At 38.1% G+C, this 15,331-nt stretch overlaps 1 protein-coding gene across 1 annotated transcript; it reads left to right on the top strand.

Moving 5' to 3' along the window:
• The first annotated feature begins 4,107 nt into the window (after positions 1-4,107).
• On the top strand, positions 4,108-6,309 carry LOC309501305 (zona pellucida sperm-binding protein 3-like). The gene is made up of 8 exons (XM_082173333.1): positions 4,108-4,583; positions 4,859-4,977; positions 5,055-5,158; positions 5,253-5,430; positions 5,571-5,688; positions 5,772-5,854; positions 5,937-6,028; positions 6,098-6,309. Exons 1-8 carry the CDS (start codon positions 4,137-4,139, stop codon positions 6,163-6,165), a joined length of 1,209 nt encoding a protein of 402 aa, XP_082029459.1. The 5' UTR covers positions 4,108-4,136; the 3' UTR covers positions 6,166-6,309.
• The last annotated feature ends 9,022 nt before the right edge of the window (positions 6,310-15,331 follow it).

Raw genomic sequence — 15,331 nt, 5'->3', positions numbered from 1 at the left:
AGTGCGGTGTGTGCGCGAGCCACACGAGAAAACACTCCGCGCCACTGATCGCAGCTGCAACGAGCACTTTGATCACTTGATTTAAAAAACACATTTCAGCGCTAGATCTTCTCTTATTTAAAAAAACGAACGAAATGAATGCTCTGCTGGTTAACTGGATATGTTTTATTTATTTGTAGAATTGTTACATTCGTGCCGCGAGATGTTTTAAAAAGTGGTAAAAAAAAATAAACTAAAAAAAAACCAGCAGGATTGCGAGGCCCCCTATTGGCGCGAGGCCCTGTGCGGTTGCACAGTTCGCACAGTCAATGCGACGGCTCTGACAATGGCCCTCCAGGAGCAGGATTGGACACCCCTGTTCTAGAGTCTAGAAGCAAATTGGGAATATGAAAGTCCAAATTTGCAGGAATGAGGGATTTATACATTTTCAGGCTTGACAGAATTATTACTACGGAACATAATTTGTAATTGATTATTAAAAGAGAAAAGCAAATAATTGAAGGTTGATAAATAAAAAATGTGTTTTTTATATTTGTCAGTTCAACAGTGCAGCTGATGTTTATTTAAAACGTGATCATGCAGCGTTTAGTAGCCTATTGTAGCCTGATATGCATTTCTGTTGAAAATAATGACCAATCAGGGGAATTACTGGTAGTGAGAATTCGCTCAAATCCTCTCAAAACAAAGTGGACACGTAAAAGATTCATCCAGTGCCCCCGTGTCAACAAGCTTGCTTGCTATATTAGACGCGTCGCGTGCAGTTCTTAAAGAGACAGTAGCCCTAATAATAAACATGCTGCCGCTTGTCCTTAAAGAGATAGTTCCAGGGGGTAATCGAGCTCTCGATTTCCGTACCACCCCCGGCGGCCGCCATTGGCTAACAAGCCTTCACCTGCTGTTAGCATCCCATTGACTCCCATTCATTTTGGCGTCACTTTGACAGCGAATAACTTTACATCTGAGACGTTTAAAGACTCCATTTGTCCATTATTTATTTCTAAAGAAACACGACAATGTATAAAATGCTCCATCACCTTGTATCTTACGTTATGGCCCCGTAGAAGCAGTTTTTGTAAAAACAGGCTAACGATTGCGTCATAACCACGCGACTCTCTGGAAATTACCGTAGAGACAGGAGGAGAAGCTCGCAGTCAATCGGGGGTACTTGGAGGCATAAAGTCCGATAAAGTCAAGGGAGAAGCCCATAGAGAATCGTAAAGTTTCTCCTGCTCCTAGCTCATGGACAGCTCCTACTCACGCTCTCCGTCTCTGCAAGTTTCGGAAGGGAATGATTCAGATTTCTCTTGGCACAGCTCCTAGAAGACTTACAACTGTCAGACAGGCTGCTCACGTCACATCCACGTCGTCAAGCTCAGTTTGAGTCTGCGCAGTTCGCTCGGCAATCAGGAAATGAGTGCCTCTAATTTGCTTCACTTTTCTCCGTTGAAACCTATGGGGTCGCTGTGTCCAGTTTATATACTGTCTATGGATAGTTCACCCAAAACCAAACAGTTGCTGGTCCCCATTGACTTCCATACATAGTAGGAAAAAAAATACTATGTAAGTCACAGGGGTACATCAACTGTTGTGGTTACTCACATTCTTTCAAATAACGTTTATTTTCAACAGAAGAAAGACACTTATTCAGGTTTAAAACAACTTAAGAGAGTAAATATGACTTTTTTGGGGGAGAACTATCCCTTTAATGTTAATAAAACAACAAAACACACAGAGGAAATCATTCACTGCTCTTGACTGAGAACTTTAAGTCTGTTGTGTTTTATTTTCATATTTGTTCATTTAATTACTTTCTCATACTGTTAAATACACCTATAGCTGAAAAAATAAAGCAGTTTATTTCATTTGTATATTAAGTTGTGTATGTGTAATATGTATCTCTGTTCTTAATTTTTAAATAACAAAGAAAATAATGACAAAGATTTTTATCTTCGCCTTTGGCCTAAATGTCTTCCATTCTTTTTTATTTTATATTTTGTTACCTATAAGGCTATGTTTTTAAAATAGGGAAATTAGTTTGGCTGTAATGCTCAGTCACTTGCAAAATAGTAAAACCAACATGAAAAAAGAATCGTGATAAAATTGTGATTTTCCTGAAAAAAAATAAAAAATTGTGAAATGATATTATTGCCATATCGCCCACCCCAGGTGTAAAAAAGTGCCTAGATGTGCTTAGATGCTAAAAATGTGTTATTATTGATCATTATATCACACTACAATTAAACATAATGAAACATTAATTTGAATTGAAATTGTTTTATTAGCTTAGCTAATATAATTTATTAGCTTTTTCTAGAGATTGCAGTCATACATGACATGGTGAAAAATGACTTGAAATAATACTGAAAATAGGTTAAGATGAATGTTAAAGGTGTGCCCCCTAAAAGCACAAGTGGCCCCTGCCTGGCCCCCCCAGTTACTGTGGTCTAGAGCCGCCACTGCTCTGTGCTCTTCATCCTCAGTGCTCACACCGGTCTGCTGACATTTCAGATCCTACAAAAATGCACATACATAACTGCAGTCATTTTTACAGCACAATGTCATTTGATTTCATTATTATTTAGAAGACAAAAATGCTTTTTTTCACAAACGCCACCATCACCTTTCCTTGCAGGTCCTGCTCTACCACAAAAGCTGTGCAGCAAATGCACAGAAATCAAGAATCAGAAAAGTGCTGTAATAGCTCTGTTTAAAATTACAATAATTAAAATAAACTACAACTTAATATTTAAATAGTTGTTGTTATTCACTTCTGTAGTATACTCACTCAAAGCCTTTGATGGCAGCATTCAGCTTCATGAGCCACTCTCCACTGGATAAACACACATCTGTTCATCTGACCCTGTAACATCCAGATGAGATTCACGTTACCTCTGTGATTTATGAGCTCAACACTACATTTACATGTTGAGGTTGTTTTAACTTTTTATCCAACATAAATGTTCTTCAATTTATCAACAGTACTAGTGGACAAATAAAATAGATAACTTATGTTTAGTTACTTTATAGATTTGTTCTACATAATAGCACACATACATCACTCAGATGTCTATTTCATGTTGTGATGTGCTCTTCTGCAATACTTATTGAAGATTTTCCTGCCAGATGTAAATAGACATTTAAAATAAGCGTCTTTAAGATGTATATGGTTTATGTAAATCCCCTTTAGAGACGTAACTTACGTGTCCTTACTGGAGCTCCCCTGTTAGCTATACATAATAAAATGTGTTTTTACAGCAACATCACAACTATACTATACTGTGTAACGTCTTTACACCTTCAACAATTAATAATAATAATAATAATAATATTAATATTATTAATTCAATAGTTTACTCTACATTAGTTCAACACATGCAATTTTAACACAAGGAACCGTGTTTACTCACATTTGAAAGCACAGCATTTGCGATGTTTGACAAAAACGTATCCTCTCGCGTGGCCTCCTGGGATAGAAAAGTATCCATCACTCGAAAATCTGGCCGGAAGCAGTAGATCATCCGGGAACTTCTCGCCTACTCTTTTATGAATACTGATGTTTCGAACATAATTTTTCTTTCACGTACTGTTTTCGCCTTCTATATAGTAGGAAAGTAGGCATATTCGAACGCACTGTAAGTATACGTACGTCCGAATTTCGCGATAATTAGTACGTCACCCAGGTAATTCTCGCCTACTCTTTTATGAATACAGAGGATTCGTACATACTTTTTCGCTCGCCTACTCTTTTTCCCCTACTATATAGTAGGGAAGTATGCGGTTTCAAACGCAGCCAAAGTTTCTAACATGGATAAACTGTCAGTTTCCTAATTGCAAAAAGACATTAGATTAAAACCTCAAGCCTTTTTTTGGCTAGTGACATTATAGCACGCTCTCATTGGCTAATGCATAAACTCTACAGGTCCAGAGGAGAATCAAAGGTAATCAATTAAGGTAAAAGGGGTGGAGCCACCTTAATTCAAAGGTATACAAACAGGCAAAGCCAATTACTGGTGTGTGTTGTGGTGTTTGAGTCAAAGTTTGTTAGGATGGGGTTCTTGATAGTTGTCTTAGTGATTGTTGCATTTGAGCTGCATGATGTTAGGGGAAGTTTGAGGTACAGTCATAGTCCAAGAAGCATGGGGCCAAAATCAGATCCAGCTTCCAGAAGTCCTGCCCTTTCTCCTCTAGGGCTCTGGAACCCTTTGCAAGTGGCTTCTCAGTTTCAGAGTCCTTTGGGTCACGACTTCAAAAGCCTTGCACAGGAGCCTTTTGGCCTTCAGGAGAAGCAGCTGTTGCAGGGTCCAGTGAAGCCTTTGGATTGGCGGTATCCCATTGTTCCCGAGGTGCAGCGTGAGTTGGCGGTGGACTTCCAGTTGAGGCAACCCGTGACTCCCAGCAGCGTAGCGGTTCAATGCGGCGAGAATCGGGTTCTTGTAGAGGTCCAGCAGGACTTTTTCAGCAATGGTCAGTTGATCCAGCCAACTGGTCTGTCTTTAGGTGGATGTCCTGTTGTTGGTCAGGATCCTCAGTCAAGAGTGCTCATCTTTGACTATGAATTACAGAACTGCATCAGCTTGCTGATGGTAAGAACTCATAAACCTTAATGGGTTATTTTGGTGTGGCAGAAGATAGCCAAAATCTTTCAAGGAAAGTCAGTTTACTTGGTCTTAGCTGTTTGAAAATCCTGAATTTTCAAACTACTTGCCTTTAAATAATCAACAACATTTTGATGCTCTTATTTTGGAGTCATTCCACTATTGCACCGAGCACTTTCCCATTCATAGTAATATGAGGGCACTGTCTTGGTATACGTGAAGTCTCTGGGATGACCCTCTTGGTAACCACAGTCTTTTTCCAGATGAATGAGGATGAGCTTGTCTACACCTTCTCTCTTACCTACACCCCTGAGGCGCTTGCAGGTATTCCGATTACCCGGGCCGATGGTGCAATTGTTGGTGTTCAATGCCATTATCAAAGGTAAATGATCTCTGTGACTTTCTGTACTTTCTCAAGCAACTGGGAGACCATTTAATGGGTACTTTCATGAACCGCAGGCTTCAAAATGTAAGCAGTGATGCCTTGAGACCAACATGGTTCCCTTATGCCTCAACCAAGGCTGGTGAAGAAGTCTTGCTGTTCTCCCTGAAGATCATGATGGGTTGGTACAGGTTGTTTCTTTCAATAAAATACACCTTTACCCTTGCTATTGTGGCTGTGCACTTAAAAATAATTATACATTTTTATTTGTGTAGATGATTGGTCCTATCAGAGGCCTTCATACTCCTATTTCCTGGGTGACGTTATTAACATCGAGGCATCTGTGTATCAGTACAATCATGTGCCTCTGCGTGTGTTTGTGGACCGCTGTGTGGCCACTCAAGTACCTGATGTGAACTCCCTTCCAAGATATTCCTTCATTGAGAATCATGGGTAAGGTCATGGCCCTTGATGCGGTAGGACTGTTTTAGGTTGTTTGTAACCACTGTCACAGAGTCATGGGTAAAGTCTAGTTGCTTGATGCTCTACAATTGACATTCATGAGTTACTTTTTGTGATTGCTTTGTCATCAGGTGCTTTGTGGATGCCAAAACTACAGCTTCCAGCTCCCGCTTCATGCCTCGGTCTCAGGTTGACAAGATCCACTTCCAGCTGGAGGCGTTTATGTTCCATGAGGGCAACAGTCTTTCTGTATGTATTACGAATATCATGCGTTAATTTGTTTTCTCTTCTGGTCTGCTTTGGTTTTGTGATTTGTATGACATCCCTTGCAGATCTACATAACATGTATTCTGAAGGCAACTATTGCTTCTGCACCCAGTGATGCTCAGCGCAAATCCTGTTCCTTTGCCAATGGGTACTTTTTATTTTATTTAATAATATAAAATAAAATGTATGGACTGTTCATTTTGAAGGTTCCGTGTCTTGTCTTTTTGCAGGTGGATTGCTGCTGATGGAAACGACCAAGTTTGTGGTTGCTGTGACTCAACATGTGGTCCTGATGGTGAATTTGCTGCTTCTCCCTATGGAGGTTGGTAGCGTTTGCTCTTTCTAAGGTTGCTTTTATTCAAGTGCTCTAACTTGGCTCTCTTCTCTCTAGGCATTCAGTGGGAAGGCAAGGCCTCACTTGGTCCTGTAATGGTTCAAGGGCAAAAGAGAGGTTCTTAATAAAACTGACAAACCAATCCTTGCTTGTTTCTGACTTGTCATTTTGCATCAAATACCATACAACCATAGGGTTCCAGAAGTTTATACATTTCTGTATAAATGGGTAATCTTAAATTGAGCATTTTAAATGCAGCTACTGTAAGCTCCAAGGTTAATTGGTATATGCTTTTGAAGCCATCAGTTTACATTAGATGGTTTTCGTTTAACAGCAGAATTTCCTAACGAAAAACATATCCATGATTCTCTTAAGAATTTGCCAAGCAAATGATTCCAAAACTGCTCTGCGGGAACACCTTGTACCATGAAGCACTGCTGATGTAATGGAGTTGGTCTCCCTATTGTATTCCTGTGCTCTCACAGTTTGTATATGAATATTGTGATGCTTAATAGTTTATAATAAACTTTATCTGACGTTTGATCACGAAGCCCTAGAGGTCATACAAAACTAAACACACCCTCTCTCTCTGGGATCTGTATTTATGAATCTCTAGTCTACCATTTGAACTCGGGTTCTTTTTAGATTACAGTAAGTTTCTGTCATGGACAAGCTTGTTTGTAAAATTGTGAATGTAGATAATGTAAAATCTTCTAGTGACTTTCCAGGCTTTTCTCGTTTGCTAAACTTGCACTTTGAAACCCATTTTTAAATGTTTGTTTTTAGGCCTCCAAAACTCTGTGGTGATGAAAATAAATGGCCAAAATGCATAAAGTTGTCTTTTTTGGTTGAAAATGGTGGCTTGTAAATGTCCGCTCAATGGCTGCATCCGAAATACATACTCTATTGAGTAGGTATTTATTTTGAATAAGTAATTATTTCACAACCTCTAAAAAGTATGTTATGTGTAGTATGAATGAAATCCATATATACTACATTCACCATGTTATCATTGTCATGTGACCTTCCAGCATCAGTTGTCGCTTCACTGCCATTCACAAATCCTCTCCTGAGGCCTCATGGGATACTAAAGTGTCCATCGTATGAACACTTTCGAATCTAGCCGGAAGTAGTAGATCATCTGGGTACTTTTTGCCTACTCTTTTATGAGTTCTGTAAATTCAAACATACTTCTTTTGTCATATACTGTTTTTCGCCAACTATATAGCACAATGGATAAGACACATGCCTTTGGTGTGAGAGACCCGGGTTCGAATCCACTGTGAGACACCAATGTGTCCCTGAGCAAGACACTTAACCCCTAGTTGCTCCAGAGGCGTGCGACCTCTGACATATATAGCAATTGTAAGTCGCTTTGGATAAAAGCGTCAGCTAAATGAATAAATGTAAATGTACTTACTTCGAAAGCGCTAAAAGAGTAGGTACTTTATAGCCTGATCTCGTTAAGTATGAGTGCGAACCGGACATCTGCCATGTTGACGTTATCATGTGACCTACGACGCGTTATCACAAGCGTTAACAAGCGTTAACACGTTTAATTCATCTGTCTGTAAATATCTTGATATTGATTCAACTTGCTCATTTTGTGGTCTTTTTGAAGAAACTGCTGCACATTTATTTTGTGAATACATTTAGGTTTAATTTAAGTTCTTATATTTAACCCTACTAATGTGCTGGTTCAAATCATACCTATCTGACCGCTACCATTTTGTCTATTTAAATGGAGAAAAATCGATCATAACTCCAGTAAACTATGGAGTGCCGCAGGGATCTGTATTAGGCCCTCTGTTATTTTCAATATATATGATGCCACTTGGAAATATTATAAGGAAACATGGAATTAGTTTCCATTGTTATGCTGATGACACTCAAATATATATTTCATCACGGCCGGATGAAAACGCTACATTTTCCAAATTGACAGAGTGTGTTAAAGATATAAAAGATTGGATGACGCGTAATTTTCTTTTATTAAATCCAGACAAGACAGAGGTAATACTTATCGGTTCAAAAAACCGCCCACAAAACCTCGCACAATACAACTTTAACATCATAGGATGTCCTGTTACTTTATCCTCTACAGTAAAAGACCTGGGTGTTATACTCGATTGCAACCTGTCTTTTGAAAATCATATTTCTTATGTTACAAAAACAGCCTTTTTCCACCTTAGAAACATTGCTAAGCTACGTAATATGCTATCAGTTTCTGATGCAGAAAAGTTAGTTCATGCATTCATGACCTCGAGACTGGATTACTGTAATGCTTTATTAGCTGGTTGTCCTGCATCCTCAATAAACAAGCTACAGTTAGTCCAAAATGCCGCCGCTAGAGTTCTTACGAGATCAAGAAAATATGATCATATAACACCGATTTTATCATCACTGCATTGGTTACCTATAAAGTTCCGTATTAATTACAAGGTATTGCTACTGACTTATAAAGCCCTAAACGGCTTAGCTCCAGTCTATTTAACGGATCTTCTATCGCCCTATAATCCATCGCGCTCTTTGAGATCACTAAATTCAAGGCTTTTGGTCATACCTAGGATATCCAGAATCACCAAAGGAGGGAGAGCATTTTCACATTTGGCTCCAAAACTCTGGAATAGTCTTCCTGATACTGTTCGTTGCTCAGACTCGCTCTCCCAGTTTAAAACTAGATTAAAGTCGCATCTCTTCAGCCAGGCATTCATATAATCCTACAGTTCAAACTACAATCCGGCCTCTATCCAATGCCAGAGGAGAACTGGCCCCCGACTGAGCCTGGGTTCTCCCAAGGTTTTTTTTCTCCATTAAGGCACCTGATGGAGTTTTAGGACACCATTAGGTTACTTGATGGAGTTTTTCGGTTCCTTGCCACTGTTGCCTTTGGCTTGCTCAGTTGGGGATATTTTGGGGATATCTAATTTAATTTTATCAATCAATAAATTCCTCTTGAAACAAACTTTGTTGTATTATTTTAATTTAATACTGTGAAGCTGCTTTGATGCAATCTGTATTGTGAAAAGCGCTATACAAATAAACTTGACTTGACTTGACTTGACCCACCGTTTTATCCTTAACGATATTATTTATTTTTATTACGAAATCCAAAAATGGTCATCTCTTAAATATGTTGTTAATTTCTTTATTTTATATCCAAACATTTTCATCCACAAGCAAAAGTAGCTTAAATCTCCTTTGTTTTCCTCTTTTTCTTGTTGAATTTAACTCGTTTCATCCCTCAGGCCTAGACCTATAAATAACAAAAAATTCATTTTTTAAATGTATTATAATGAATTATTTAAGAAATATATATTAAAGCGACACTATGTAACTTTACAACCTTCATAATATATTTCCAAGATCCTTGTGATGGTACATCGACTTACAATAGGTTGAATGACACGTCTGCCATAGCCTGACAGGGTCTGTATCGCTTTTACTGGCACTATGTAACTTCGGTGTTCGGGTAGTAACAAGAGCACAAAAAGAACTACAAAATTCGACTGCTTTACGGCATACGTCACTTCCCCCACCACTTCGTCAAACTTGGACGTGAGAGGCCAACCAGCGTTTGTTTTCGGCTTTCGTGCGTATGTTTTTGTCATGGGGGTTGTTTACACCTGGCCACTTCATGCATTTTCTCAGATCGGATAGCTATCCGATCGTGAAAAGTCCAGGGGCTCGTTCTTCGTACGTCGCTAACTAAACTTAGTTAGCTGGATTTGATTGTTGACGATTTGGCATGATCTTGGATTGTTTGGTTCTTCGACGCTCATCCTGGACTTGCTGTCATAGCAACAGGTCCGTAAGCTTAAACCTGCTCGGGAGCAGGCTTATTTCATGTAAACAGGATTAGATGGCAGCTTTATTAAGCGGAGCTGATACGGGAAGTCCAGCGCAGCGCGATAGTGCACTTTCTGAGATTTATATTTTTTCTCGTGACTCGTGAGATTGACGTTTACATTATTAATTTGTTGGAAACGCACATTTATTTTCGACTTGTCGGAGTCGGGCTTTAACTACAGCACAAACTGTTTGCATTGCCCTAAGATTATTTGCGAGTGGCTCTTTCCTTTACACTATTGGAGATGCGGAGAACTTGATGGAAAGTGCTGTCTGTCGTGTCATTCGGAGTTTACCTGGCGCTTTTAGGTTTAAAAAAAAGTTTTAGGTTTTTAAGACCCAATGTTGTAAAGCAGTTTTTTTAAAGCAGTTTTTTTTTTTTTTTTTTTGGCTATCATTTTTTATGAAGATCATGCAATCATGACCATGCCGATTACAGTATGTCACTCAGGCTTCACTAACGTGATTGGTACCATAGACTATAGGCTTCCATAGACTGCCATCAAGGCCTCAATGAAGGGGATTATGTGAACAGAAAGGGGGTTCACAATGTAAATGTGCAGCCCAGTTACTATTGGGATTCTTAATATTCCAGATTAATAATATTATATCAAATAAAAAAAGGCAGTTGACTAAAATCTTCCATATCACAAATGTGAAAGCAAAATGGCCAGGATCTGTGCATGACTTAAGTATTTTCAGAGATTCACATTTATGCACATTATTTGAAAGTGGTAAGAAAAGTTCCACAATTAAATATCAAGCTCACTGTATTACATACACTTATGCTGATCCTAACAGAACTGCATTTTTTCACAGGTGATTATGACATGTTCCTGCCTGCAGACAGGTGTTTATGACCCCATTCCCTGACCCAAACCAGTTACAATGCAGTAGCCAGGACAAGGGCACACAATGAAATGAACTTTGGCTAACTAAAGGGAAGACTTCAGTGTCTGATAAGTCTGAGGGTTGCACACCTGACAGGGCCTGTGACATTATTGCATGTGCCATATTACACAACATTGCCAAAAAAAAAAAAAAACAAAAAAAAACTTTTCATTATATGGTTAATAAAAGACCAATATACTTAGTTCCTTGAGTTTTATTTCAATTGTTCTTTGTAAAGAAAAGCCAGTGGTCAAGTGCCTGCAACAAGAGATATTAGACACATGCCTCATGCAACAAATAAGGAAAAGTTGGCTATCCACTGCCCACCTGTAGGCCTATGTCTCCTCTGTCTGTCCAGACTCTTCTGTAGGCCTTTCTGTAGATGTGGAATCCTGCAACTTATATTGCTGCCATAAAGCATACAAGTATAAATTAAGTAAAGTTATGTATGCACTTGCAGGTAGGCTAGTTCCTCCATATGACAGTTATCTGAGAGGGTTTATTCACTGTCCAGTGCAATGGAAACAAATGGACATTACAAAGTCTTATACTTTCTTTCCTTTGGAAAGTTATTAAAAAAATGTCCACTTACTGCACATATTTCAGCTACCACTTTCTTGGGAACAGATACAAGTGTTGGTGTATTATGTAAAGGTGCACAAAAGAGGAAAACACAATGTCATTACAATGAACTACACACTGGAAAAATATTTTTACATTAATATAAGTTTATTAGTTTTCACTTTCACAAGTCAAAGCAATTCATCATTACTCAAGATGTTTCATAACGGCCAATGTTATGAAATAATGCGACGTACATTTAACTTAATTGATGTTATCTGGCATTTTGTAATGTTTACATTCCAATAAAAACAACACAAATTAAATTATACAGTAGGCCTAGACTATAGACTATTTACTTGTGATTTAGCTGCAATCATGTAAAAATGTTATAATATAATTTACGACAGTGCAAGTATTCCACAGCGACTCTAGGGGTCGCTGTTTGACAAAATCACAATTTCTACTTAGTGTGGCTTTAAGATATTCAACCTTGTAGGTTCTTTTTTCCTGTGTATAAAATCTCATATTATGTATGCGAACCCATGACATATATATATATATATATATATATACATACACCTCATAACATCAGTAACTCGACAGCCCTACCTAGAACGGTTTTCCTCAGCGTTTGTAATGTCTGCACAAAGGGCAGCTGTGCGAAGATTCGCCTTTGGAGAAAACTGTTGATTTTATACTCGAAAAATGTAAGTATCATTAATATAAAAAATGTATATTACCCCAGAATGAATTGCATTGCTATCCCACCCCAAAACATACAATAATAACAACGATAAATGCTGACCAATTCTTAATTATATTACTTTTTACTGAAAATGATATAATTCAATAAAACAAACAAAATGAAATGTATGTCATATGACATAGCTATGCATGAAAACACTCTAGATGCACTCAAAAAAATTTTTTTTCAAAAAATAAACAGCCAACATCACTTGATCTCTTTTTCTCTTGGCTTTTTTGCTGCAACAAACGTGTTTTATAAACACATAATTATAGCAGTCAGAGAAAATGTTATATTAAAGAGTCAATGGTCAAGAGCCCAACTAAAGCAAACGCTAACCACCATCATGGTGACTTTAAAATACAACTATTGATTTAATTCAAACGGAAATGAAATAAAGTCAGTCTGGTTAGTAATAAGTGAAGCTGGTAATGCTGTTTGTGGAGTTGTTTAATCCTCCTCTGCTGAGATCTTCACAGATTTAATGTCTTCTTTTTTCTTCAGTTGATTTCATCTAAGGCTGTGGCTGAAGTCAGTTGTAGTTCTTGTGTTTCTCTTTCCTTCAGTGATTCTGCTTGTTAACAGCAGGTGTTCATAATTAATGCTAAATCATCACTTAATTATCTCATTAACTTCAACACCGCTTTACCTCTGTAGTGTGCACACATATGAACACTGAGCAGTGTTAATTTAACATGGGCGTTTTTCTGTGTACTATTACATAAATCTTACCTGTTTCATTTACATACGACTGACAAATATAAATCACATTCAGTTTATTAATACAATTACATAAATCTTATCTGTTTCATTTATGTATGACTTAAACATATGAATCACATTCAGGAGTATTGATTGGTTTATGTTAAAACTATGTAAACCAAATGCATGGGAATTTGTTATGCAATTCAAATACATAAATCTTATGTTTAGACACAATTTTTTTTTTTTTGAGTGTGTGTATATAGTGAACATATCTACATTTTCATTAAAACTATTAATTAAAGCATTAATTAATTAAATTATTTTATTTTATTTACTGACAACAATGAGAAATATTAATAAATTAGTAAAAGAATGAATGAAAGTCACCATCACACAATAAACAAATGCATAAGTCAACACATGAAATAAAGCTTTATTCAAACTACAATCATGTATGTAGGCTACAGGCGCTGAACCCCACATCCTTCTGCCATCTCAACACAGCGGTTCCCATTCTGAGGCTTTATTCTGATTAATCAGCTGACCGCCAGAGGTGAGCCGTTCCTTCGTGCCGGAGGTTGTTGCGTGATGTGTTGTGCTTCACAATCTGAGGCAATAAGGGCAGGTGGAGTGATGGAGGGTCTCGTAAGGGCAGGTGGAGTGATGGAGGGTCTCATAAGAGCAGGTGGAGTGATGAAGGGTCTCGTAAGGGCAGGTGGAGTGATGGAGGGTCTCGTAAGGGCAGGTGGAGTGATGGAGGGTCTCGTAAGGGCAGGTGGAGTGATGGAGGGTCTCGTAAGGGCAGGTGGAGTGATGGAGGGTCTTATAAGAGCAGGTGGAGTGATGGAGGGTCTCGTAAGGGCAGGTGGAGTGATGGAGGGTCTCATAAGAGCAGGTGGAGAGATGGAGGATCTTGTCCATGGCACCATTTCCAGGATTCAGCTCTGTGCTCTTCATCCTCAGTGCTCACACCGGTCTGCTGACATTTCAGATCCTACAAAAATGCACATACATAACTGCAGTCATTTTTACAGCACAATGTCATTTGATTTCATTATTATTTAGAAGACAAAAATGCTTTTTTTCACAAACGCCACCATCACCTTTCCTTGCAGGTCCTGCTCTACCACAAAAGCTGTGCAGCAAATGCACAGAAATCAAGAATCAGAAAAGTGCTGTAATAGCTCTGTTTGAAATTACAATAATTAAAATAAACTACAACTTAATATTTAAATAGTTGTTGTTATTCACTTCTGTAGTATACTCACTCAAAGCCTTTGATGGCAGCATTCAGCTTCATGAGCCACTCTCCACTGGATAAACACACATCTGTTCATCTGACCCTGTAACATCCAGATGAGATTCACGTTACCTCTGTGATTTATGAGCTCAACACTACATTTACATGTTGAGGTTGTTTTAACTTTTTATCCAACATAAATGTTCTTCAATTTATCAACAGTACTAATGGACAAATAAAATAGATAACTTATGTTTAGTTACTTTATAGATTTGTTCTACATAATAGCACACATACATCACTCAGATGTCTATTTCATGTTGTGATGTGCTCTTCTGCAATACTTAGTGAAGATTTTCCTGCCAGATGTAAATAGACATTTAAAATAAGCGTCTTTAAGATGTATATGGTTTATGTAAATCCACTTTAGAGACGTAACTTACGTGTCCTTACTGGAGGTCCCCTGTTAGCTATACAAAATAAAACGTGTTTTTACAGCAACATCACAGCTAAACTATACTGTGTAACGTCTTTACACCTTCAACAATTCATAATAATAATAATAATAATATTATTAATTCAATAGTTTACTCTACATTAGTTCAACACATGCAATTTTAACACAAGGAACCGTGTTTACTCACATTTGAAAGCACCCGCGTCACTGATCTCTGCGATGTTTGATAATGACATATCCTCTCGCGTGGCCTCCTGGGATAGAAAAGTATCCATCGGACGAGCACTCGAAAATCGGCACTCGGGAACTTCTCGCCTACTCTTTTATGAATACTGATGTTTCGAACATAATTTTTCTTTCACGTACTGTTTTCGCCTACTATATAGTAGGAAAGTAGGCATATTCGAACGCACTGTAAGTATACGTACGTCCGAATTTCGCGATAATTAGTACGTCACCCAGGTAATTCTCGCCTACTCTTTTATGAATACAGAGGATTCGTACATACTTTTTCGCTCGCCTACTCTTTTTCCCCTACTATATAGTAAGGAAGTATGCGGTTTCGAACGCAGCCAAAGTTTCTAACATGGATAAACTGTCAGTTTCCTAATTGCAAAAAGACTTTAGATTAAAACCTCAAGCCTTTTTTTGGCTAGTGACATTATAGCACGCTCTCATTGGCTAATGCATAAACTCTACAGGTCCAGAGGAAAATCAAAGGTAATCAATTAAGGTAAAAGGGGTGGAGCCACCTTAATTCAAAGGTATACAAACAGGCAAAGCCAATTACTGGTGTGTGTTGTGGTGTTTGAGTCAAAGTTTGTTAGGATGGGGTTCTTG

Source organism: Leuciscus leuciscus (assembly GCF_965113295.1).
Source record: "Leuciscus leuciscus genome assembly, chromosome: 1".
Taxonomy (NCBI): Eukaryota; Metazoa; Chordata; class Actinopteri; order Cypriniformes; family Leuciscidae; genus Leuciscus; species Leuciscus leuciscus.
This window is presented reverse-complemented; position numbering and strand designations above follow the sequence as displayed.

What these genes read in the sequence shown, in the direction of transcription:
- LOC309501305 (XM_082173333.1), top strand. Translation starts at nt 4,137, where the DNA reads ATGGGGCCAAAATCAGATCCAGCTTCCAGAAGTCCTGCCCTTTCTCCT. An exon ending in ACTGCATCAGCTTGCTGATG is followed by an intron (nt 4,584 to 4,858) that starts GTAAGAACTCAT and finishes GTCTTTTTCCAG; the next exon opens with ATGAATGAGGATGAGCTTGT. An exon ending in GTTCAATGCCATTATCAAAG is followed by an intron (nt 4,978 to 5,054) that starts GTAAATGATCTC and finishes CATGAACCGCAG; the next exon opens with GCTTCAAAATGTAAGCAGTG.